Source organism: Microtus pennsylvanicus, chromosome X (assembly GCF_037038515.1).
Source record: "Microtus pennsylvanicus isolate mMicPen1 chromosome X, mMicPen1.hap1, whole genome shotgun sequence".
NCBI classification, from domain to species: domain Eukaryota; kingdom Metazoa; phylum Chordata; class Mammalia; order Rodentia; family Cricetidae; genus Microtus; species Microtus pennsylvanicus.
The window spans coordinates 128,047,447-128,075,401 of NC_134601.1; the positions used below are offsets into that span (position 1 = coordinate 128,047,447).

The 27,955-nt window shown below is 38.2% G+C and overlaps 1 protein-coding gene across 1 annotated transcript in view; it reads right to left on the reverse strand.

Moving 5' to 3' along the window:
• The window catches only part of Wnk3 (WNK lysine deficient protein kinase 3), a 130,338-nt gene that overhangs the window by 44,855 nt on the left and 57,528 nt on the right, over positions 1-27,955 (reverse strand). The window contains exons 7-10 of the mRNA XM_075957597.1: positions 25,758-25,977; positions 21,843-22,137; positions 20,049-20,149; positions 19,745-19,894 (exon numbers count right to left, since the gene is read on the reverse strand). Of these exons, the coding sequence (XP_075813712.1) occupies positions 19,745-19,894; positions 20,049-20,149; positions 21,843-22,137; positions 25,758-25,977 (766 nt within the window). The remainder of the gene's footprint in view (positions 1-19,744; positions 19,895-20,048; positions 20,150-21,842; positions 22,138-25,757; positions 25,978-27,955) is intronic.

Sequence of the window (27,955 nt, forward strand, 5' to 3'; positions counted from 1 at the left end):
TGCAACGAATGTGCAAACCCTTTAACTATTACATAACTTTTAATAGACACCAAAGAATCCACAAAAACCAAGGTAAAGCCTTTCACCAGTATTCAAATCTTAGGAAACATCACAAAATTCACAGGGAAGAGAGAACTTACCGAAGAATGTGGCAAAGCCTTTAACCACAGTTAAATATTATGAAACACTAGAGGATTCATATGAGAGAAAGCACACAACTGTAAAATATGTGGCAAAGTCTTTCATCATTTTTCATAGCTTACTGGATACCAGAAATCATAACAGAGAGAAGTCCTATAAAAAACTTTAACTAAAATCCAAATCATTTTTTAAGATTTATTTATTTATTATGTATACAGTGTTCTATCTGCATGTATGCTACCAGACCAGAAGAGTGCACCAGATCTCATTATAGATGGTTGTGAGCCACCATGTGGTTGCTGGGAATTGTACTCAGGACCTCTGGAAGAGCAGGCAGTGCTCTTAACCTCTGAGCCATCTCTCCAGCCCCTCCAAATCATTTTTTACTTCAGAGTTCACACTGGATTCAACCTTTATACATACAATCAATATAGGAAGATCTTTGTCCAAAATGTACACCAGTGACAAAATATCTATACTAGGGAAATAATTCTTTAGAAATATAAGGAGGGTAGTAAAGCTTTTATTTATATATTAGATCTTCTTACTAGAGAAAACCCTAGAAGAATAGAAGAAAGTAGGACAAAACCTTTAATTATTGCTTCAAATTTACTATACATTCTTTAGTTGGTACAATGGAAATAATCAAATCCTTATATATATGGCAGGTATTTCACTTCTTAAATGATATATTTTTTATCATATATCCAGAGTTACTAAATTCTCCACTCTTAAAAACTGGAGAACACACCATTTCCACATAGATAGCTGTATGAAAAGAATGAGAGCCCTTTCTGAATTTGTAATCTGTATCTTTTCAGAGACCAAGACTGGATTTCCAAATACCTTATTCATATCATATGTTTTTTTATACTAAGAAATGAACATTTCAGGTCGGGCGATGGTGGCGCACGCCTTTAATCCCAGGAGGCAGAGGCAGGCGGATCTCTGTGAGTTCAAGACCAGCCTGGTCTACAAGAGCTACTTCCAGGACAGGCTCCAAAACCACAGAGAAACCCTGTCTTGAAAAACCAAAAAAAAAAAAAAAAAGAAATGAACATTTCATAAGAAAGATAGTGCCAACATGTATTCGTAGAGTTGATTATTTACTGGCCTGACAATAACTCATTAATCCTAAAAGGAGCCTTGTTCTTCCCTGCTGCTTCGCACCAAGGGGATTCCTCAAAATCTCACTGGGTGAACCTTTGAAACAATTTCCCATCTATTTCTTTTAGGTGTTCCACCAGTTAACAAAAAGGGTACATGACTTCAGAGTAGGTGATTTGAATTCTAATTGCAATTAATCTCAACCAGAATAGATACAACTATAAAAAGACAAACTACCATCAAAATCTTGGCCGAAACAATTAACTACGGTAACAATAAAAATCATGGGTATGCTAGAGGGCTTTGTGCCAGCAATCCAGAGAAAGAGAAAAAAATGAACAATAACAAAAGACTTCTTTCCTCCATTCTGCCTGCCATCCTTCCTTTCATGGGATTGAACCTGGGCCCTTGTGAATGTTACACAAGCGATCTATCACTAAGCCACACTTCTAGCCCTCATTCCTAATGATTTTTTAAATTTATGTAAATTGTTATTTTGTCTGCATGTGTGCGTGTGTGAGGGTGTTGGAACCTCTGGAACTGGAGCCATAGAAAGGTGTGAGTTGCCGTGTGGGTGCTGGAAATTGAACTCAGGTCCTCTGGAAGAGTTGAACCAAGGACCTCTGGAAGAGCAGCCAGTGCTCTTAACCGCTGAGCCATCTATCCAGCCTAGTCCTAAATCTTACCCAGAATTTTTACTACTTTGTGAACTGCTTAAATTGTTCAATCTGCTTTTGCGGTATATGCATATTTTGTTCAGCACAAATTCAGTATATAGAGAAATTAAGCTGAGTAAAAGCAAGCAGTTATGCATGCATTTATTCTCTCTCTGGGTTCAACTATGGATGTGCAAGTTTTTCACTTCCTCACAATGATGCACTATAACCTGGAATTGTAAGCTAAAAAAACCTTCTCCCATAAATTGCTTTGTGTCAGGGTATTCTACAACAATTAACAGAAAATAATGCCCAAATAATCTTTCCTTCCTTAAAGTGATTTTTTCAGGCATTTCTGTTGTAGCAACAATAAAAGTTAACTAATGTACCAGATATGAACCAGGTGGTGGTGGCACATACTTTTAATCCCAGCACTCAAGAGAATCCCAGCACTCAAGAGGCAGAAGCAGGTAGATCTCTGAGTTCAAGCCACCCTGGCCTACATAGCTAGTTCCAGTTAGGTCTGTTAAACAGGGAAACCCTGTCTTGAAATAACAAAAACCAAAACAAAACAAAAAACCAAACACAAAACAAACAAAAAAGGTACCAAATGTGGATTAAAATAAGTGCAGCAAACTCAGCTGTGGAAGTCAGTGTTCCACTAAGTAGCCCTAACACCTTTGCCTCCAACACAAAGGTTACAGTATTTCCTGTGCTAACCCAGTGAGAGTGTCTAATACATGGTCTTGTAAATCACATTCTCCCAAACGCACAGGCTGGAAGTACATTGTTAAAAAACAAGTCTTTTTCTAGAGGAACAGTGCTTTGTTTTCACACCACTTTCTTCCATGTGCATATTCAACATCCCTGAATGGTCTTCACGAGATTTTATAAGATGTGCAGATAAAAAGCCTCCCAGAAAACAGTAATTCACAAAGGTATTCCAACTGCAAGCTGTACTGTCAGAAGAAGAACAAAACCAATAAGAAACTAACACTTTTAAGCTTTTGAAAAGAAACAAAAACACACACAAAGTGAACGCTTTGGAGAGTCTCAAGAAAAGGTACTGCAAACAATAATACTGTAAGCCTTAAGGCTCTTAATTCATACATATAAGCATGTAATAACAATTGATGAAAGAGGAATCCATGAATTTGAAGGAGAGTAGGGAGGAGTAGATGTGAGAGTCTGGAGGTAGAAAAGGGAAGGGAGAAATGTTGTAATTAAAATATAATTAAAAAATGAACAGAAAAATGATTTAATACATATACAAATATATAATCAGTATCACAGAAATCAATAAGAAGCCCAATTATAGGCATAATTACACTCAAAACAGTATAAATAAAACAAGTTTTAAAATCCTTGTATAAGTAAATCACAAGCAGACAAGGAAAGAGAAAAAAGGAATGAGAGACTGAATAAAATAAAAATCAAATCAAATACTTGAAATGCAAGATTTAAGTACTAACATATCAATAATTAAAATGTAATTAGTATAAACATAAATTAAAAGAACATGGCAGAATAAATTTAAATAACATGGACTGAAAAACCAACTACATGTTTGTTATAAAAATTTACTTTAAACACAAAACAGATAAGTTGAAACAATGAGGAAAAAATGCATCATGCTGATGTTATCAAAAGAAAGTGAATATTTACACTTCAAAATAAAGAGAATTACTAGGCATGAAAGGGAAGATAAATAAAAAGAGCAATCTACCAAATAAGAAAGCTTCAAAATAGATGGAAGGGCTCCTGTGGCATTCTTGTCACTGTCCATCTCAATGCCCTTGACAAGTTTTCAATAAATATGTTTTCTTAATTGAAAAAAAAACCAGCCAGGCAGTGGTGGCATACAGTTTTAATCCCAGCACTCAGTAAGCAGAGGCAGGTGGATCTCTGAGTTTGAGGCAAGCCTGGTCTACAACGTAAATGCCAAGACAGCCAGAGCTGTTATACAGAGAAATCCTAGCTCGAAAAATCAAATTAAATAAATAACTGAGCTTAAGAAATACATGAACCTACTTTACTTGAGTATTTCAATACTTTATTCTCAGCAATTGATAGATCCTCTAGATATAAAACTAATCAGGATGTAGAAAAACAAAACTGCTATCTCTCATGAACTTAAGATTCAAAAATTCTCAACAAATATTAGTATATCAAATATGGTAATTTATTTAAAATGCCATGCTGTGTCCAAATAACTTTATGCCAAGGATACAAAGTTATTTCAATATTTGAAATCAACTTCCAAGTATGGTGGTTTATGCCTGTAATTCTAGCACTCAGGAAGCTGAGGTACAATGATTGGTACAAATTCGAATATGGTTTGGGCAACTTAGTGCTCCAGACCAGCCAGAATTACAGTGTGAGTCACCATTTAAAATAACAGTCAGTGGACTAGAGAGGTGGTTCAATGAAAAAGAGATGTACTGCTCTTCCAGAAGACCTGAGTTCAATTCCCAGAACCCACAGCAGGCAGCTCATAAATGCCTGCAATAGTGATATAAGAAAAATCAGTTGTCTCTGTATATGTAAGCAATATATAATCTCAAACAAAAATTAAGAAAATTATTTCAACTGGACATGTTCCATATAATACTAACTTCTTGTGAGATGGGGACAGAAGATCAAGAAATTTAAAGGTCAGACTGAGAAACCAAGTGAAATCCTATCTCAACATAAAATAAAAAGCTAGGCATGGTGGCATAGATTTTTAATCTTAATGCATAAACCTGTAGTATGGGCAGCACATTTTTTTAAGAGCCGCCATAAATGGGCTGCCTGTGCATGCTTAAGCATAGCCAGGGCATAAATGATGATAATGATGATTCAAGAAGTGGAGGCAGGAGGATCACAAGTTCAAAACCTGATTCAGTTAAAGAGTGAGTTCAAAGCTATCCTGGGCAACATAGTGAACCCTAGTCTCAAAATTAAAAATATGGGGCTAAGAAGATGGCTCAGTAGGACATGTATTTGCTAAGCAAGTATGAAGAACTGAGTTCAAATTCTTAGAACCCATGGAAACTGGGTGTGGCAGCAGAGTGTGACTGTAATTCTAATGCTCCTATGGCAAGATGGCAAGCATAAACAGGAGAATCTTCAGAAAATCCTGGGCCAGTTAGCATGGCTTACATAACGGTGAACCACAGAAAAGACCCATCAGTTGAGGATCAAAATCTGAATGTCCTTTGAATTTCAAATGCATATCATGATATATGCCTGCCCATAATGAGCAGACAAACTACTTTTTTTGAAGTAAGGCTGGGGATGTAGTTCAGTGATAAAATGTTAGCCAAAATATGTGTGGAGTCCATACTATCACAATAAATTAAAAGATCATAAATAAATAAATTTAAAAGGACTGAGATGTGGTGACACAAAGAAACCATGTCTTAAAAAAGAAAAAGAAGAAGTAATACTTTTTTGAATAATTCAGAAAGCATGTAGGCTTCTAAAACAGGACCAGAATGCTACTATCAAAAATGATTTGAGTAAATGGTCCTTGAAAAACTAGATATGCACATGCAGGGAATGAAACTGAACCTCACCTCCAAGTATACAGAAAAATTAATCCACAGTAGATCAAAGACCTGTATGTAAGAACCAAAATTCAAAACTCCTAAACGAAAATTTAGGTGTAAATATTCATAATTTTGAATTAGGCATTATCTTTTTGGTGTAACATGAAATGCAGAAAACAATCAAAGAAAATATAAATTGAATCATCCCACAAAAGACATTAATAAAGAAAAAGACATGCAGACTTGGAAAACTATAAGTAATACATGACAAAAGTCTAGTATTGAAAATGTAAAAATAATTCTTACAATTAAATCATAAAATTGAAAAATTAAAAATGGGCAAAATACTTCACTAGGTATTCCTCTGAAGAAGTTAAGATATAAAAAGGCCCTAGGAATATATGAAAAGATGTTCACCACCAGTGGTCTTCTGGGATATACAAATCAAAACCACATGGAGACTGTTTTTTATACCTACGAAAGGGGGCCATAATCAAATTGTTAAGAATGTGGAGATGGCAATGTGGTTTCAATAAATCATGTTGAAATAAATAATGAGATATCAAAAAATAAACATTCACCCTTTACTTCATATCAATCATAAAAATTAACTGAAAAATGTACATAGACATTAACAAAAGACACCCCACCAAAAAAAAACCTCATAAAACATTACAGAGTATCTTTGGAACACAGGAACAAAGGTTTCTTAGGTCATACAAAACAATAACCACAAAAATTAGTTTTCATCAATTAGATTCCTCAAATTAAATACTTTGTCTCATAACTGAGAACATTACAAAAATGAATGGGCAAGTCACCACTTTGAGAATATATTGTAAAGCATGTATCGGAGAAAGGACTGGTAGCATGATGAATATTTTTATAAAGAACTCCTATAAGTCAATAAAAAGAGCAAAATAAAATGGACAAATGAACTAGATGTTTAACAAAAAAGTATTTTAGTGATATTTTGTGTTTTATCAAATAAAATTTGCCTGAAGATCAGAGTACAGAGCTAAGCCACTAGAGGCCAGGGAGTGGTGGCATACCCTTTAATCACAGGACCTGGGAGACAGAGGCAGAAGGATCTCTGTTAGTTCAAGGCCACCCTGGGCTTGGCGAGATTGAATCTGTCTGAAAGAGAAACAGAGCTCACACAAAGGTGATCCCAGCACTTGGGATCCCACCCCTTTAGCCCCAGCACTAAGGAGATGGCTGGGCAGAGAGAGAAATATAAGGCAGGAGGAGACAGGAGCTCAGTGCAGTCTGAGGATGCAGTCTGAAGCAGTCAGTCTGAGGACACAGTCTGAGAAGGCAGTCTGAGGACAGGATTGGCCATTTAGTCTGAGAATTCAGTAGAAGTAAAAGGTCTCTTGAACCTAGAGGGGCTCCCAGGTGCCCAGGGGGATGTCCCCAGTTAGTGCCTTGGACAGCTGAGGATAAGGAACCTGAAATGGCCCTATCCTATAACCACACTGATGAATATCTTACATATCACCATAGAACCTTCATCGGGCAATGGATGGAGATAGAGACAGAGACCCATATTGGAGCACTGGAATAAGCTCCCAAGGTCCCAATGAGGAGCAGACGGAGGGAGAACATGAGAAAGGAAGTAAGGACCATGAGGGGTGCACCCACCCACTGTGACAGTGGGGCTGATCTATTGGGAGCTCACCAAGGCCAGCTGGACTGTGACTGAAAAAGCATGGGATAAAACCAGACTCTGAACAATGAGGACTGATGAGAAGCCAAAGACAATGGCACTGGAGTTTGATCCTACTTCATGTTCTGGCTTTGTGGGAGTCTAGCAAGTTTGGATGCTCACCTTCCTAGACCTAGATGGAGGGGGGAGGACCTTGGACTTTCCACCTGACTGCTCTTCGGTCTGGAGAGGGAGGGGGAAAGGAGTGGGGGGAGGGGGAGTGGAGTGGGAGGAAGGGGAGGAAAATGGGAGGATGGGAGGAGGCGGAAATTTTTTTCCAAGAAAAAATAAACAAACAAATAAAAGAAGTAAAAGGTCTCTAGTGGCTGGCTGCACTGCGTCTCTGATCTCTCAGCTTTCACCCCCCCAATATCTGACTCTGGGTTTTTATTAAGAACAATTAAAATTTGTGCTACCAAGTATAGAATGACAGATGTGGTGCTTAATATCACAGACATCAGGAAAACAAAAGCACAATGAGGCGTTGGAGAGATTGCTCAGTTGTTAAGAGCATATATTACTGCTCCTGAGGTTCAGTTACCAGTACACACATCAGGCAGCTTATAAACACTTGTGACTCCAGCAGATTTGATGCCTCTGGCCTCTAAGGTCATCTGCACACATTTGCACGTGCGCGCACACACACATAATTTAAAATAAATGTTTTAAAAACCCACAATGAGAGTCACTAACATCCACCAGAGTCACTAAAACTAAAAACACCAAACTAGACATAATGGTACATGCCAATAATCCCAGAACATGGAAAGTTGAGGCAGGATAATCACAAATGCAAGGCCAGTCTCAGCTATGTCACAAATTTAAGACCCTGTCTAAAAAAAATAGTTTTAACACCCTACATGTTGGTCAAGGTGAGGAACTCTCAATACATCGCTGATGCTAGTGTAAAATAGTGCAGGCACTTTGGAATACTGCTAATTTCTCTCTCTCTCTCTCTCTCTCTCTCTCTCTCTCTCTCTCTCTCTCTCTCTCTCTCCTTTCCTCCATTCCTCCTTCCCTTTTCCTCTCCCCCCCTCCCTCCTCTTTCTTTTTTTTTTTTTTTGGTTTTTCGAGACAGGGTTTCTCTGTGGCTTTGGAGCCTGTCCTGGAACTAGCTCTGTAGACCAGGCTGGTCTCGAACTCACAGAGATCCGCCTGCCTCTGCCTCCTGAGTGCTGGGATTAAAGGCGTGCGCCACCACTGCCCGGCCCTCCTCTTTCTCACTATCTTTCTCACTGCCTTCCTTCCTTCCTTCCTCCCTCCCTCCCTCCCTCCCTCCCTCCATCCTTCATTTTTCCTTCAACAGAGTCTCACTATGCAGCCTTAGTTGGTCGGGGATTTGTTAAAGAGACCACGCTCCTATCTTCAGAGTGCTGTGTTAAAGGCATGTGCTATCACACTTGGCAGATTTCTTTAAAAGTACCATAATAAAATAGCATAACCACTTACTCTATGCCCCAAGGAACCATATCCCTAGCTGTTATCCATGACAAATAAAATATGATCACAAAAAGAATGTTCAAAGCAGTTTTATTCATACTAGCCAAAACTTCATAAAGCATTCCAGTGTTAAAAAGTAGTTTTTTTCATAACTAGGATTATTCTGCAGTAAAACAATAAGCTACTTTTATATAAAAATGGCTCAATCTCAAAAATATGTTCAATAAGAGAAGCCTCACCCAAGTATATATTGTATTATCCCACTTATATGAATGTCTAAAACAGACTAGACTCACCTATGCTTAAAAACAAATCAATGATGGTTGACATTGATATAGTATATAGAGGACTTACAAAGAAGAGGTATGAGGGAATTTTCTGAAGCAATAGAAGCAGAATTATATTGGTAGGCAAACTGTGACCTATACGACAAATCTGGTGAAACATCTATTTTTACAAACTAAGTTTTACTGGAACAGAGACATGTCTGTTTGCTTACAATTTATCTATGATTGCTTTCATACTGTTATTGTAACAGCAGAGATTATATAGCACACAAACCCTAAATCACTGTCTAGGTTTTTACAGAAAGTTTATCAATATGTTTACAAAAGTATATATATATCTCCACTCTGACAATGGCTTTGGTAGCTTAGCATTTGTCAAAACTTACTAAATTAGGGCTGGAGAGATGGTTCTGTGGTTAAGAGCACTAACTACTCTTCCAGAGGTGCTGAGTTCAATTCCCAGCAACCACATAGTGGCTCACAACCATCTGTGGCAAGATCTGGTGCCGTCTTCTGGTCTGCAGGCACACATGCAGACAAAACACTAGACATACTAAATAAATAAATCTTTTAAAAAACGTGTTTCCTTAAAAAAAACTTTCTGAATTATGGTATATGCCTTCTACTGTATGTAAATTTAAATAAAAATTTAAACAAGAATACTTGTAAAACAGTGTTATAAAGAATAAATATTATATATTAACTTTGAAATGCATCAGAAAATAAGATGGCAATAAAATAAGAAGTAATATTCTGTATCAAGTAGTCAAGCTACAGCCTTCAAGTTCAACCTGATTATCAAAGTAGGTTTGTAATAGAGCATAAACAGTTAATGATAATTTTAAGTAGTAGACATAAGGGTGTTAATACAATATTTTTTTTCGAGACAGGGTTTCTCTGTGGTTTTGGAGCCTGTCCTGGAACTAGCTCTGTAGACCAGGCTGGTCTCGAACTCACAGAGATCTGCCTGCCTCTGCCTCCCGAGTGCTGGGATTAAAGACGTGAGCCACCACCGCCCAGCTAATACACTATTTTCAACTATTCTGTATCTCTGAAGATTTTCAAATTAATTGCCAGGGAATAATTTAATTATGGAAGGGAAATATAAAACACATGTAATCTGCCCAGAGTACTATTCTGACTCAAAATGCTTTCTGAACCCATTTATTTCAAATAACTCAATCCAGGAAAGGTACGTCCTATGTAAAGAAACTACCATTGCAAAGACACGGCTTTGCTCATTTCTGCTTGGAATCAGTGTGTACACACTGAAATTCACTATTATTTATGTCCTTAATAAACAGGGAATTTTATAACAACATATAATAGATGAGGTAGCAGTTGTTTGAAATAGTAATATGCCATCACTAGAAAATAACTCTTATAGTACAACATACCCTTTACCAATGAACTGCACAGAATTCTATTAACTCTATATTTAAGTCAGACTTCCAGATACCTCTAAAGCAGAGTAGAAGAGAAAAACAACAACAAACCAACCAAAACCCAGATCCTCCATTCTATCCTTTAACTAATTAAATCAATTTCATAAGTTAACTTACTAACATTATTCTAATTCTGGTAAGGGAGGGTAACTATCTAATAAAAGGGCGGTGCAGTATGATTGTATTCACAGTCTCTAAAGCCAGGTGATCTGGATTTAAATCTTTTATGGTACAAGGGATGGTACTTAACTTAATGAAGTTAATCATTAACTTCATTACTATTAAAATGAGAATAATAATAATAACACAGGTTTCTAAAAGTGTCCTATTTGTTTGTTAGAATGATGTGGCCATAGTATGTCTGTGTGAGTGTGTAAATGTGTTTTCGTGATGTGCTTATGTTAAAACACATGGGTAGCTGCCATTTTAACCTCACTGCCATCTTTGGTAAGGGTACTCATGTGTGCTAGTCCACCATCTTTGGTAAGAGTACCCACATGTGCTAGTATTATTTGACTTCTTAAAATATCCCTTATAATCTTCTTATAGTTACTAGCATTGATGAACTGTAACTAATTAGATAAAATACATGCCTAAATTTAGCTTATAGTCCCTTTACAGATTTGAAGGTATAGCATTTTAACAACAAGTTTCTAACACAGACCTGCCAGCTTCTGCAGCACCCTTTAACTCCTCCAAGAAGACAGAAGACCTTCCACCTCCAGGCCTTTGCCTTTGGATTTAGCAAACCCATCCACACAGCAAAAACGTGGCCATTCACCTCTTCAGCTTCCTGGATGCCTTTCGGGGAATCGATCTCATCTTGCCAAGACGGGTAGACTAAATCTTCCCCTCAAAGGAAAAATCTTTGGGCCTCTCGTACTCAGTAGCTAACAGCAAGCACTGCTTCTAAGACTGGTGTTCTCCAAGGACAAAGGAGAGGATTTGGTATGGCCTGCATAGCTAAAAATCTGTCTCATTTATCCGTCCCAAATCTGTCTAATGGCATTTGACAACCTAGGTACTGTTAACTTATTACTTCCTCCATGACAGTTAATGAAGTTTCCTGCTAAAAGACAGATAGGTGTGCCTAATGGGTTTCAGGTGTATCTTAAAAAATCCAGTGTTCCTAATTCCTTTAATTGTTTTATGACACCAAGATGTAAATATGTTCCAGTTCTCTTACAGGTTCCAGGAAAAAGTTCTGCTACACTAACCCCAGCCACTTTTAAGCATATTTTACAGGTCACCCCTGCTGTCTGGGCCAAGATCAACTCACAAAGTGCTCTTCAGCTCTCCATACAATGCCAACATCTACACCAGCTCCTGGGACCTCAGCATTGGTACCAACTATTCTGGATCAAGGACACCTGCCAACTAAAATCTGGTTTTATCTGCTATTGTGTCCCATCCCACGGCTAGCCCCATTTCATATAGCCAATAATAATATTTTTTTCTCCTAGCCATCTGTCTTCTCATCTTCCTCAAACAAGCAGCTGCCTGAGGACTCCAGAATGACAGCAAACTGGATACGCTCCAGCGATACCTCTGCTGAGCGTGAGGGCACCAACTCCCAGCTCTTTCTTCTCCCATGTCACCCCATGTCCACAGGATGTAGCCAGACTTGAACTGACGTCCCTATATCCAATAACTCTGGGTTGTATGATTGAAAGTGAGACCCCAGCACCCTGACACCCATACATCCAAGGAGTCTGGGATGATTGGAAGCATCACCCCAGTACCTGGCATTCATCCTAGGGAATTCCAACAGAGCAGAACACTCCATCTCAAGTCTCCTCCCCCTGGGAGTTGCCTTGGGCTAGACTCCACTTCCAGACTCCAACTCCCAGCTTGTCAAGTGCTGACCCCTCCCCAGGGAGGGTCAGGACCACTCCCACAAGATATTTAGGTTGGTGGTGGAAAAAGGAACATGTGGTCTCTGGGGTCATGGGCTCCTCTCTCTGCCATGCTGTCCTGATCCACCCGGGATCGTGGCATTTATTAAACATGGGCATTTTTGATTTGGTCTAATTTAGTTTGATTGGAGTTCTTTGCGCCGGTGGAGAGGCTCTTCTTAACAACTCCTATGACTGTTATGAGGGAAATAACTATAATGCTTTTAGAATGGGGGGTGCTGGAAAGATAGCTCAGTGATAGATCATCATCTATCACCCCGTGTTCAATTCCTATCACCACAAAAAAAGAAGAAAAACTGACTTATTCAAAGAATGGGCTTGAAACCTAAACAGAATTCTCTAAAGAAGAAATAAAAATGGCTAAGAAATATCTTTTAAAGTGCTTATGAACAGGGCTGGTAAGCTTGCTCAGTGGTTAAGAGCACTGATTGTTCTTCCAGACTACTTGGGTTCAATTCCCAGCACCCATATGGCAGCTCACAACTGTCTTTAACTCTAGTTCTAGGGGATCCAACATCTTCATACCAATGCACATAAAATAAAGTTAAACAAATTATTTTTTTAAAGATGCTTATGGACCCTAGCAATTAAAGAAATGCAAATCAAAACAACTTTGAGATTTCATCTTATTCCAGTTCCAGCAAAAGTCAGCAAAACAACCAACAACAAATATTAGAGAGCATGTGGGAAGAAGGGAATATTTATTAGCTATTGATAAGCCTGTAAACTAGTCCAATCACTCTGGGAATCAATGTGAAGAATCCTCAAAAAGCTAAAAATAAATCTACTATATGATCCAGCTATACATCCCTTGGCATATACCCAAAGGACTCAATGTTAGTCCACAGACAACTTTCTCAGCTATGTTCATTGATGTTCTATTGACAATAGCTTAAAAAACAGAAACAACCTATGTGTTCTTCACTTGATGAGAGGAAGTATAATATAAAGAAACATGAAATCATGAGATTGAAAGTAAATGGATGAAAACTAGGAAAGAGTAAGGTAACTCAGACCCAGAAAGATAAACATCACATGTACTCTTGTCATTTGAGGTTCCCAGCTCCCAATTCCTAGATGTGAGAATATAACCTGGAGTTAACTGCAGAAGACAGGGAAGTAAAAAGAAGTGCCTTGTATGTGTGTCGTGGTTAGGTCAGGAGCAATACGAGAGGGGAGTAATTGGATACAAGTGATCTGAAAGGGAAAATGAGAAAGGGGGAACTTTATTAGTAAAAAGGACAGAGAAAGGGGCTGGAGAGATGGCTCAGAGGTTAAGCGCATTGCCTGCTCTTACAAAGGTCCCGAGTTCAATTCCCAGCAACCACATGGTGGCTCACAACCATCTGTAATGGGGTCTGGTGCTCTCTGCTGGCCTGCAGGCATACACGCAGACAGAATATTGTATATATAATAAATAAATATTTTTTAAAAAGGACGGAGAAAAATATGGGAAGGAGGAAAGAGGATAAATACCAGTAAGGATGTCTTAAAAAGTCATTAGGAATTATACTGTCAATGATCTACCTAAAAATACCTATAATACAAGTGTGTGTATGTAATTTTCTCATTTGAATTGACAATTCTCCCTTGCAAGAGCCATAAACTAATAAAAACTCCAACACCAAATATGAGAAAGCCACTTTTGAATTGTTGATCAGAGTTGTCCAAGAGACTCCTAAAACATTACATGCTATTGTTGTTGCCCCAGAGGTGGAAATCCCTACTGCTGAAAATACCAGGACCATGCAAGCTTCTATGGAGGGAAGCAGCCAACAGTTCTACCTGGCTATGATAACACCTGTGAACTACAAGAACCAGCAAGATATGATATTCTTAAGGGTGCAGTAGTGACGTGTATATTTGGTAATAAGCAACAACTCTCTAGTTGGAATTAAGTTCTACTGCGCCAGATGAAAACCATGCCTGGTACTGAAAACTTAGAAAACTACCAATCAAAACGCAGAGTTGTGGATCCTAGTCATAACTAATACATCTACAACAGATCTGCCATACATAGCAGTCATAGGAGTCATAGCAGAAGACAGGCAAAAGGACTATAACAGCCAGAGGATCAGGGAGTTTTCTATGAGATTGTGTCTCCTAGTAATGTCAAATGCTATACTAATAAAGACTAATATGAATGACTAAACATGAGCTGAACAAGGATAACAACAACAGACATGCCGAAGGAGAAAAGATCATGAGGAGTCAACGCTAGACAAACCACCACAGGCAACTACAGAATCTGAGAACAGGCAAAACTGTCTTCACTCAAGATGAGCTTTCCTAATACCAATGGTCAGTCCTGAAAACATACATACACGTAACATCATATGAACTGAGCAGGCTGTATTTATGTATTTAGAAACACACACATACATACTGAGGTGGTTTGAATGAGAAGGGCCACCAGCCTCATATATAATTGGATAAGAAGCTTATATGGAATATGCTGTGACCCCAACTGTTGTACAACATAAAGTAGATGCTCAAGGCTGGCAATGAATAATCAGGCTGTGTTGAAAGCCTGTGTAGGTTAGCTGTGCTAAGAAAGTAATTTGTTCTGGGGATGTATCACGCAGGGCAGCTGCTCAGGAACTTTCAGTGGTGGGAAAAGTGGTGCTTCTGTGGGTGGCCCTGAATAAATGTTTTGAACAGGTTAAGATGATTTGGTTCCCAGGACCAAATCACACTTTTAGAAACACCCTTTGGCTGCTGCTGACTTGAAAAAGCTTCAGACCCTTACAGAATACAACCTTGGTGAATATTCTCCTGTGGTGCTTCCATATTAAGTTGTGAAAATCAAGGCTGCTGCTGAATATTGGCTTGGAAATAAGAATCATTCAAATACATCTGTCTTTGTGGCACTGTAGAACCTGGAGTCATACATTCGTGATGTACCACTGGATAAGGCTTTGATACTGACTGTACTTTTTGCAATGACTGGTAGGTCCCCCAAAGCCTCCCAATGGAATTAGAAGGGAAACAAGCTTTGCCAGCAGTATTCTGTGTACTGCTCACATTTTGGGCAGAAGAATGATTTAACAAAGTTTGAATTGGAAAGAAACAAGAAGTCTGGCAAATGGTGGCTTGACAAATGCGTTATTCCCAAACTCAAGTTGAAGACCAAATGTTTGATGCTGCAAAGTTATTCATGAAATAGGCAATATTTGAGAACTTAACTGTAGAATGGATTGGTTGTGAAACTCCAATAACTAACAAGTCTAAAGTCATGGGTTGGGCTGAAGTTTGACCACTGGCTCTAAGGATCAGCTGTAGTTCTTGGTGTTAGTATAAGGAAATATTAATTCAAATTGTACATTCAGATAATCTGTCCATTTTAATGGGACTGTTCAAAACAGACTCAAGAAATAATGCTATAGCTGGGTGGTGGTGGCGCACGCCTTTAATCCCAGCACTCGTGAGGCAGAGGCAGGCGGATCTCTGTGAGTTCGAGGCCAGCCTGGTCTACAAGAGCTAGTTCCAGGACAGGCACCAAAGCTACAGAGAAACCTTGTCTCGAAAAAACAAAAAGAAAAAAAAAAGAAATAATTCTATATGCTAAATTTTCACCAAGTAATTTACAAACATTAGGTACAAGCATTAGGTACTAATTCTATAAAACTCCTTACACCATGAGTAAATGCTAGTTGAGTAAATGAAAGAGCTAGGAACAGTCCTAGCAATATATTATTCATGACTTTTCATTTATTGCACTTATCACATAACAACTTGTCACATTCAAACCCTGGTAAAGACAGAATAACTGATTCTGATACTTTCACAAACTGGGCATGTGCTCCAAGACAAAATACAAAGGTTTTCAAAATAATAAATAAAATAAACATAAGTATTCTCTCAAAAATAAAGGATTAAGGCCGGGCGGTGGTGGCGCACACCTTTAATCCCAGCACTTGGGAGGCAGAGGCAGGCGAATCTCTGTGAGTTCGAGACCAGCCTGGTCTACAGAGCTAGTTCCAGGACAGGCTCCAAAGCCACAGAGAAACCCTGTCTCGAAAAAAAACCAAAAAAAAAAAAAAAATAAAGGATTAAGTTGACAGAAATAAATACAGGCTGGTTGTAATCATTCCTAGAGTTTGACCATTTGCTCATAAAAAGACCCAAATGGTTACTGTGGTGGTTTAAATGAGAATAGCTCCCACTGGATCATATATCTGAATGTTTGGTGCCCTGTTGGTAAACTGTTTAAGAAGGATTAGGAGGTGTGATCTTGTTGAGGAAGGTGTGACACTGGGGGTGGGTTCTGGGGTTTCATAAGCCAATACTGGGTCCAGTCTTGCTCTCTCTCTTTCTGCCTCCTGCCTGCAGACCATAATACGAAATTCTCAGCTACTGCTACAGCACCATGCCTGCTTGCTGCCACATGTTCCACAATGACAATAATGAAAAAACACTCTAAAACTATAATTAAGACCCAATTAAATGCTTTCTCTTATAAGTTGCCTTGGTGATGATGTCTCTTTACAGCAATAGAACAGTGACTAAGAAAGTTGCTTAGGTGTGTTTTATGTAGTAAATGATATAGATAAGCTACAGTAAATGATATAGATAAGCTACAAAAATAGTAAGTACACAATATGCATTTGTGTCTTAATAATTTTTCTAATACATATTTTATATATGTGTGTGTATCAGTGTGTATTTATAACCATGGAGGCCAGAAGAGGACATTTAATCCCATGGAGATGTAGTTACAGGCAGTTGTGATCTACCTTACATGGGTGCTAGGAACGAAACTCAGGTCTCTTCTAGAAGAGCAAGACCTGCTCTTCACACTAAGCCATCTGTCCAGTCCCTGTATAATTTATATGTGTATACACTAAAACGACAAATCTAGAGACTACAGTCTCAAACATAAATAGTGATCTCTTGCTGGAAGGATAGCAGGTTAACAGGTGACTTTTGCTTTCTTCTTTATAATTTTATGAATAGGGTCTTGCTATGTAGTTCAGACTGGCCTAGAGTTGCTATGCGGCCCAGGTTTGAGCTGAAGTTTTGATACTCCCTCCCTGGCCTCCCAAGTGCTGAGATTCCAGATTCCACTTGAGTATCAATTGTAAATATGTGAATAAAACTTCCAAAAAATTTAAATACATTTTAAAAACATACCTATACTTATGCACTTAAAGTTAAGCATATGTTAAGCATACAGGATATGCTTAGAAATTAATTAAACTACAACGTGAGCTCAATTGCAGATATGCACTCTATCACTTAAAAATACTAACTATATCTACAGACCAAATTTATGCACAGCATATTTTTAAATGCTTCTGTCAATTTTCAAGTGTACAACTACTTTCTCCTACAAGATTATGAGTTCTTTGAAGGTAAGAAAAACATCTTACCTTACTCTTTACCTTTTTAGAAGGTACGAGTCATTAAAAGTCTATTGATAGATCCAGGCAGTGGTGGCGCACATCTTTAATCCCAGCACTTGGGAGTCATAGGCAGGTGGACCTCTGTGAGTTCAAAGCCAACCTAGTCTACATAATGAGTTTCAGGACAGCCATGGCTACATAGAGAAACCCTGTCTCGAAAAATAACAACAAAGTCTATTGATAAACTGGAATTACCTATGGGCCAATTTCTCAAAAGAAACCAATGTTCAACATGCTAACTAGAGAATACCCATGGGGAGCCTAGGCAGTTTGGATGCTCACCTTACTAGACCTGGATGGAGGTGGGTGGTCCTTAGACTTCCCACAGGGCAGGGAACCCTGATTGCTCTTTGGGCTGACGAGGGAGGGGGAGGGAAATGAGAGGCAGGGGTGGGGAGGAGGCAGAAATCTTTAATAAATAATTAATAATAATAATAAAAACAAAAAATAAAAACAAAAAAAAGAGAATACCCATAGGCTTAGAGCATCTTACTCCTAGAGAGGGAAAGTACATGTATGGAGTGGAGAATGGAGCAAAGAAAAATGGATGATGACAGAAAAAAGTCCAACTATATGCAGAGTTCATAACATGGGCAACCAGATTATTATGTGTATACATGAATTCATGCAAAGCTTGTTTACTTTTTGTCAGAAATGAGTAATACTGGATTTGTATGTTTGAAACTCAAAATTTCTTCTAGAGAACAAAAATTTAACAACAAACCAAGAATATAGATGAATATGTTAAAAATTAGGAAACACAGTTAAAGCTTTGATTAACTGAAATGGATATCTCTCCATCATCTAACCAATTGAGAAAATTTTAATAGAAAGAAAAGACTGGCTAACCAAAAAATTAAATAAATAAATAGACAGATAGATGATAGATAAATGAATAGATAGATAGATAGATAGATAGATAGATAGATAGATAGATAGATAGATAGATAAATGGAGAGACAAGATTCCAAGGAAACCTCTGGTCTCACTAAGTTCTCTATTCTTTTCCAGTTATAGATCTAGTATTTCTAGATTTTTCTTGCACAATATTAAGTACATCCTCAAGAGAAATGTATTGGGTATGAGGAAGTATGCATAAGTTTCAGTGGCCTTTACCTAATCTGTGGTTAACTGATGAAAAAGAATTCATACCTACCCGAAAATATAGACAATATGAAACATGTTTAAATTAATAAATAGCCTCTAATTTATGAGATATGGTGGCTGGAGAGTTGGCTAAGCAGTTAGAAATACTAGATGTTCTTAAAGAGGAATGGGTTCAACTCCTACGACTCACATAATAGCTCACACTGTCTTTACTTATTGTTTTTTTAATATTTTAACTATTTTTTTAAGATTTATTTATTTATTGTGTTCTGTCTGTCTGTATGCTTGCTGGCCAGAAGAGGGCATTAGATGGCTGTGAGCCACCATGTGGTTGCTGGGAATTGAACTCAGGACCTCTGGAAGAATAGTCAGTGCTCTTAACCTCTGAGCCATCTCTCCAGCCCTTGTTTTACTTATTGTTTCAGATCTGACACCTTCTTCTGGCCTACAAGTACCAGGAATACACATGATACACATATTTACATGTAAGGAGAACACAAATAAAGCTAAATTAAAATTTTACATCTTAAATTAAAAATATTTTTTAAAATGTGTCTCACTTGCTAGGTGGTAGTGGCATACACTTTTAATCCCATCACTCAGGAGGTTTAAGCAGGTAAATCTTTGAGGTTGAGGCCAGCCTGGTCTACAATATGAGTTCCAGGACAGACAGGGCTGTGCATTAAAATCCTGTCTCAAAAAACAAACAAATGTTCACCTTCCTAGATATGGACGGAGGGGAGAGGACCTAGGACTTACCACAGGGCAGGGAACCCTGACTGCTCTTTGGACTGGAGAGGGAGGGGGAGAGGAGTGAGGAGAAGGGGAGAGGGGTGGGAGGAGGGGGAGAAGAGTGGGAGGAGGGGGAGAAGAGTGAGAGGAGGGGGAGGGAAATGGGAGGCTGGGAGGAGGTGGAAATTTGTTTATTTTTTCTTTATTATTCTCCTTTTATCAATAAAAAAAAGAGAAAAAAACAAACAAACAAAAAACGCATCTTACCTTTATCTGTGAGACCTTCTGGATAGTTAATGGAGAAATTTGAGACTGTGAAACAACTGCATGTCCAACGGCATATATGGGCATAACAGAAGACTGACCTTGTACCACAGGCAAAACTGGCGATTCAGTCAGCTTTGGCTGCTCTTGCAACTGGTAAATAGAAGAAAATAGATAAACTCTCCAATATGTAAAATAGAGTAGTAATTCCCTCATCCCTGAAATTTGCTGGTAATGTCCTACTAGTTGGTGAGAAGAATAGATTTGCCTTGAAAACTTTGTCAGTCTGTAGGATACTAGACACTACCTGAGAGTTAGTTGTCTGGTTTGAAGAATAGGCTACAGTGGGAAGACTTGAAGTATCTGAATGTAGAACTGGTCCAGCTGCTGCCTCAGATGAAGTATCACCTATAACAAAAAAAAAATAAACAAAAGGTAGAAGGGAAGACATGACACACAATGTTCAAATGATATAATGTTCCTTTAATATATTTTCTACTATGACAATCATCGTTTCAAATAAAATACACAAACTTAATAATTAGTACTTTTTAAAACAACTAATATCAGCATCTGAGAGATAAAAGCAAAAAGTTCATGAGGCCAGCCTGTGTTTCAAGTTAAGTTCAAAGACAATGTGGCCTACTAGCAAGGCCTATCACAAAATCAAACAAATAGTCAACAGGTAAAACTCTATGGGTTAAAAAAATGTTGACACTGTGGTATAAGCGATAGTTTCTTTTTCTTAGATCATGTCCAAAACAAACAAACAAAGAAGATGACAAAGATTACAAGAAGAAAAAACCCCATTTACCAGTCATTTTATATGTATTCTTTTTTTTGTATACTTGCTGTTATGATTTCAGTAACATATGTGTCATGTTGCAAATCTCCTAGAAATGGATAGGAAAATGTGTAGGAAAAAAGTACTTCCTTTGTAGAAAAATTGGCTGTAACTATGCAAATACTGTTTTTCCTTTTCTATTTTTATTCATTTATAATTTATTTAATTAATTAATTGGTTGTTGCTGTTACTGTTTTAACATGTTCTCACTATATAGCTCTAGTTGGTCTGGGGCTCACTTTGTAGACCAGGCTGGCCTCTAACTCACTGATATTTGCCTACCTCTGCCTCCAGAGCACTGAGGTTAAAGGCCTAAGCCACCACATCCCCTACTGTGTGTGTTTTTAAAAAAGATGATATATTATTGCAAAAAAACTAGAGGACTTATGTTTTCATTCCAGTCTGAAATACTAAGGCACTTAACACCTAGAAAACTTCTTTTTAAGAAATAAACTGTAGCCGGGCGGTGGTGGCACACGCCTTTAATCCCAGCACTCGGGAGGCAGAGGCAGGCAGATCTCTGTGAGTTCAAGACCAGTCTGGTCTACAAGAGCTAGTTCCAGGACAGGCTCCAAAACCACAGAGAAACCCTGTCTCGAAAAAACCAAAAAGAAAAGAAAAGAAATAAACTGTAGAGCTGGGCAGTGGTGGTGTACACCTTTAATTCCAGCACTGAGGAGGCAGAGGCCGGCGGATCTCTGTGAGTTCAAGAACAGACTAGTCTACAGTGTGTGTTCAAGGGCAGGCTCCATAGCTACTGAGAAACCCTGTCTTGAAAAACAAAAACCAAAGAGAGAGAGAGAGAGAGACAGAGAAATCATGGGCTTATGCTAGATTATTACAAATGTTGTTATTAATATCATTTCTCTGAGCTGGAAAAGCTGCTGTACTGTAATCTTTCTGTGACTAGAACATTGGAAAGACACTTAAAGACTTTCTTAGATTTATTTTGGGATGACTATTATGTATTCCAGTCTGGCCTTAAACTAGATGAGGATGACCAGCCTCTACTTTCCAAATGCTAAGATAACTGGTAAATACCACCACGCCCAGGGCTTCCTGCATGCTAGGCAGCTCTCCCAACTGAAACAAATTCCTAACCCAGCTTTTGTTGATTTTGAGATAAGGAAACCACCTTGTCTATTTCAAAGGTTTTAAAAGCATGATTAATAAAATTACAGATAACAGAATACTCTGAAAAATACAAAAAACAAAGAAGTATAATTAGTCAATTCCTGGACTTTACAGTTGTCTTACCTCTTACAGAGGAGCACTGCTGCTGTGGTTTTCCCTGTAGATTTTGCTGTCGAACATGCTGATCAACTTCTGTTTCTTCACATTCAGCCACAGTCTGTGTACCAGGAGCAGGTGGTAAAGTTGTGGTCTGCTGCTGAGGAAATACATTCCCCACATACTTGCACTGGGAATCCCTGCATTCCTCCAAGCATCCAGCAGGCTTCTTTTCCCTTATCTTTTTTATCAGTGTCACACGGTCCCTAATGGACTTAGCAACAGCTTTAGAATCACTTTCATGGAAGAATCCAGACTTGACCTACAAAAAAACATAACAAACTGTTTCTTTACTTAAATCAATATTTTGTATAACAAACTCAAAGTTCTATTAACTAATAATTAATAGCTTGTCTCTGTATTTTTCTAAATTGGACATGTGTACATGTGAGAGACTTTAATTGATAGAAGAATAACACTTCAAATGGTACCCAACTTCATATAAAAAAGCAAAAAACCCAGGATAACCAAAACAATCCTGTACAATAAAAGAACTCCTGGAGGCATCACAATCCCTGACTTCAAACTCTACTACAGAGCTACAGTACTGAAAACAGCCTGGTATTGGCATAAGAACAGACAGGAGGGCCAATGGAACTGAATAGAAGACCCGGATATCAATCCACACACCTTTGAACACCTGATTTTTGACAAAGAAGCAAAAAATATCAAATGGAAAAAAGAAAGCATATTTAACAAGTGTTGCTGGCATAACTGGATATCAACATGTAGAAGAATAATAACAGACCCATATCTATCAACATGCACAAAATTCAAGTCCAAATGGATCAAAGACCACAACATAAAGCCACTGAAACTTAAGAAGAGAAAGTGGGAAGTACACTTGGACACATTGACACAGGAGACCACTTCCTAAATATAACCCCAGCAGCACAGACACTGAGAGAAACAATCAATAAATGGGACCTCCTGAAACTGAAAGGCTTCTGTAAAGCAAAGGACATGGTCAACAAGTTCTGCCCTATCAAAGGCCAAGGCAGTTTCTTTATTCAAGCAATGAAAGCAACATATAGAAGGACCTCCTACACCAGTTTGTCATAGCCAGAGCCTAGAAACAACCTAAATGACCCTCAACCAAAGAATGGATAAGGAAAATGTGGTACATTTACACAATGGAGTACTACACAGAAGAAAAAAATAATGACATCTTGAATTTTGCAGAAAAATGAATGGAGCTAGAAAACATTATTTTGAGTGAGGTAACCAAGACACAGAAAGACAATTATCACATGTACTCACTCATAGGTGGGTTTTAAACATAAAGCAAAGAAAACAAGCCCAAAAATCACAATCCTAGAGAACTTAGACAATAACGAGGACACTAAGAGAGACTCACATAGATCTAATCTACATGGGAAGTAGAAAGTAGAAAAAGACAAAATCTCCTGAGTAAATTGGGAGCATGGGGACTTTGGGGGAGGGTTGAAAGGGGAAGGGAAAAGGCAGGGAGGGCAGCAGAGAAAAATGTAGAACTCAATAAAAATAAAAAAAAATTATTATCACAAAAAAAGAATAACACTTCAGGGACTGAGGCAAAGGATCTTTGCAACTGGATCTTGTGATACCAGTTACAAAGCCTATCTCAAAATCCAGTAAAAGCATGCTGAGTATTGACAACAGAGAAAAATAGCTAACTAAAACAGTCTTTTGCCTATATGAGCACATTACCTGATGATATAAGATAGAAATAAGCTTAACATAAAATGAAGCAGAAATGAACTGCTGAAATAAAAACTTAAAAATATCACTCTGGAGGAAACAGAAAAGTGCCATAATTTTGAACATTCCCAAAATAGGAATATAGTCTACTGAAAAAATACAGATGAAGTTTGGAGCAGAGATTAACATTCTAAACAGAGGAAGGTATGCTCACAGCAGAGAACTTGCTACATTTTACAAGGCATTAGAGTAGTATGAGAACAGAAAAGGGTTCTATTTTGTCTCTAAGCAGCAGAGAACATGATTTGAAATACCAAGGCATACCATGTTTAGTCCTACAATCTGATTGCTTACTTGCTTTTTTACTTTTATTTTTGAGACAAGGTCTCATGTAACACAGGTTGGCCCATATATAGTAGTAGCACAGAGTAACCTTGAACTCCTTGATCTCTTGCTTCTACCCTCTAAGTGCTAGGATTATAAGCATATACCACCAAGACCAGCCTACAATTTACTATTTAAACCTTGTCTTAAAGTCTGCAGATTTGAAAATTCATGGTAGTTGAAAGATTATTACAATGTTAATAGAAATGGTAATCCCAGCATTTGGAAGAGGAGGCAGGAGGCTTGTCACAGGTTTGAGGGTCTACCTGGGCTATATTGTAATTACCAGGTCAAAGCTACATAGCACAATCCTGTCTAAAATCAAACTAAAACAATGACAAAAAAAACCAGATGAAGTACACATATCCAATTTTGCCCACCCTAAAACTCTCAATAAACCCAACTCATAGTAAATGAATTTTAAAGTAACATATCAATAAAAACAAGGATAGACATGGTAACACACATCTGAAATTCTGGCTCTGGGAGGCAAAGGAAGATCTGGACTTCAAGGTCATCATCAGCTACACAATGAATTCTAGGCCAGCTTGGGTTACATGAGACTCAGTCTCCACAAAAAAAGGGCAAATGGGTGGATCCAAAAAATAAGAATACTTGAGAACCAACCCAAGAGGCCCAACATCTAAATAAGTTCTAGAAATAAGAAATAGCAAATCACCTGGTCCTCCTAAGGGCTAAAGATTTATTTTGTAGATGTATATGTGCACATGAAGGTCAGAGGTCAACAGAAGAATTCTTCCTCTATTGCTCTTCCCCTCATTTTGTGCAACAGGTTCTCTGAGTGGACTCCAGGGATCCCACTGTCTTCATCCGCCCAGAGTTAGGGTTACACCACCTTACACAGTTTGTACAAGTACTTTATCAACTGAACTATTTCCTCAGCCTCCAATTTTATTTTAACAAAGACAGCATTGTACAGTTCTCTATAGTGAACATCAAACATGTCCTGTTAGTAAAATTACTTCACAATGACATGACGATATAAATAAGGAAAACAGGAGTCTAGGAGATGCCTTGGTCAATAAAGTGTTTGACATGCAAGCATGGACACCAGAGTTTGAAACCCCAGCACCTGTGCAAAGCATAAAAACACACACCTGAGCAGGGTGGTGGTGGCACACACCTTTTGTGGGATATATGTACACTGTGTGAAGGTGTATTGCTATGACTGGTGTAACAAAAAGCTGAACGGCCACAGTTAGTTAGGGGGTATAGGTGGGACAACTACAGAGAGAGGACTCTGGGAAGAAGAAAAGTAGGGTCACCAGCCAGACACAGAGACGAGACTGAAGGTGCAAGATGGAAGAGAGGTAAAATGCCACGTGGCAGAACATAGATTTAAAAATATGGGTTAATATAAGCTATGAGCTAGTTGAGACAAGTCTAAGCTAAAGGCCAAACCTTCATAATTAATCATAAATCTCTGGGTCATTATTTGCAGCCTGGAAGCCCCAACAAAAAAGTATTGCTGCACACACCTTTAATCCCAGAGGTAGAGGCAGGCAGATCTCTGTGATTTGAAGGCCAGCCTGGTCTACAGAGTGACTTCTAGAATGGCCAGAGCAAAACAGTGAAAACATATCTTGAATAACCAAAAAATAACAACAAAAGGACACACCTATAATCCCTGCACTGGGAAGGTAAAAATGCATGCCTCTGCAGGCAGACCTATACAAACATATTGCAAGAGGAAAAGTACACAGAAGAAAGAAAACAAAACAATGAGAAGTAGACAACAAGCATTAATCAATCAGGATACTGTTGTGTGTAGGGAAAGCATCACTAAGATTGACTTACCATTTCATATGCTACTTCCTCGGGTGTATCTGTTTCTAAATTGAAACTGAATTCAATAGCTTCATTGTCTTTATGTTTGCCTTTTAATTTTTTAGGATCTTCAACCCAGAGTCTTAGGGCCAGGGATGAATTTGAACAATCATCTTCCTCTGCTAACTCCACCCTCAGTCCAGTATCCTCAGCAAAGAATGCATGATTTAGTAGGTCCTTAATAGATAACCTAATAAACAAAATATACATATGATTATCAATTCTTTCAGTCATAAGCAAAATATGGTCCTTTAAATAGTAAAAGTTAATTGCATCCAGTGAGACTCTTACTTTATTTACATTTTCTATTAAACCATTTATTATTTGTTTTGCTATAAAAACTACATCTTATAACCAATTTATTACTAGGGACACCAGAAATGTCAACTTGCATGCACATAGAATGATCTTATTTAAGAATTAATAACCAATAACATCTTAATTGATATCAAAGTCTAACTCACATAAAAGTATGCCCAAGAGAGAATTGTTACATAGATTTATTAGCTTGCCTAAAGCCACTGGACTGAGCCACTCAGACTAAAGCAACAGATTTTCAACAAAGGAAAGAACATTCCCCAAATATATTAACTATAAGGTGAATTGGACATTCAAATTCTTACAAATAAGACTACTTCAATAATAATTATCTACTCAGAAGTTGTATGTAATGGCCCACCTCCTATACCACAGCATTTGCCAGCCTGTGTTATATAGTGAGTTCCAGGGCAGCTTGGGATACAGAATGAGACTCTGTTTCAAAAAACTTTTTTTTAAAAACAAAGGACAATTTTTTAATTAATATGTACTTCATTTTTTAGAAGAACGTCATAGGTGAAGCCAATGTGGTTCAATTTGTTTTTAATTTGAGACAGTGTCTTGCTGAGTGGCTTTGTCTGACTTGGAACTTGCTATTTATATCAGGCTGGCCTTGAACACGCACAGAAATCAGCCTGCCTCAGCATCTCAAGTGCTAGGATTAAACGGGTGTGCCATGTCCTTTTTCCCCTTTCCATACATACATACATACATACACCATATGTATACACACATACATATATAATCCCAGCACTTGGGAGGCAGAGGCAGGCGGATCCCTGTGAGTTTGAGGCCAGCCTGGTCTACAAGAGCCAGTTCCAGGACAGGCTCCAAAGCTACAGAGAAACCCGGTCTCGATAAACAAAAAAACAAAACAAAAAAAATCATTACAAAAAAAAGGGGAGGAAAGATTTTAAGAGCCAGAAGAACAGAAAATGTGTCTCCTAGAAATGAGAGAAAAGCTACACCCATGAAGTCTCTCAGTAACATGGCTGGTTAAATATAACCTGAAAAAGGATAGCACCATTTGACATATTAACATGGAAGGGGAAAAGTTCATAAGGCTTCAACTCTAGACAAAGAACTATAAGCAACTAAGAAATGCTGAGTAAGAGAAATAGTCAGACCCAGGGCCCAACACCCCAATTGGTTATTCAATGGTCGGTCCTAAAAACATGAACATACAAGTAACAACATTATACAGACTAAGCAGGTTGTAGTGACGTATTTAGAACTCTTGTGAGGCCAGCCTGGTCTACAAAGTGAGTTCCAGGATAGGCTCCAAAGCTACACAGGGAAACCCTGTCTCAAAAAACCGGAAAAAGAAAAGAAGAGAAGAGAAAAAGAGAAATGGTTTAGCAGTAATGGACATTTGCTGCTCTTCTAGAGGACCCAGGTTTCCAGTACCCACATTGAGTAGCTCACAATTGCTTTTTTTTTTTTTTTTGCTTTTTCGAGACAGGGTTTCTCTGTGGTTTTGGAGCCTGTCCTGTAACTAGCTCTTGTAGACCAGACGGGTCTCGAACTCACAGAGATCCGCCTGCCTCTGCCACCCGAGTGCTGGGATTAAAGGTGTGCACCACCACCGCCCAGCTAGTAGCTCACAATTGCATATGACTCCAGACGCAGGGAATCTGACACCTTTCTGGCCTTTGCACACACTTGCATGCACACGGTGCATATGTATGTACACCCAGACACAAAACACATAAAATAATTTTTTAAAATTTTCAAAAGAAGCTAGCAATTTAAGCCAGTAATTATACAAAGCTCAAAATAAAAGGAAGTGAAAACCAATACTAAAGCAATTCTCTATCCGAAAATACAAATTTTGATACAAATAAATATAG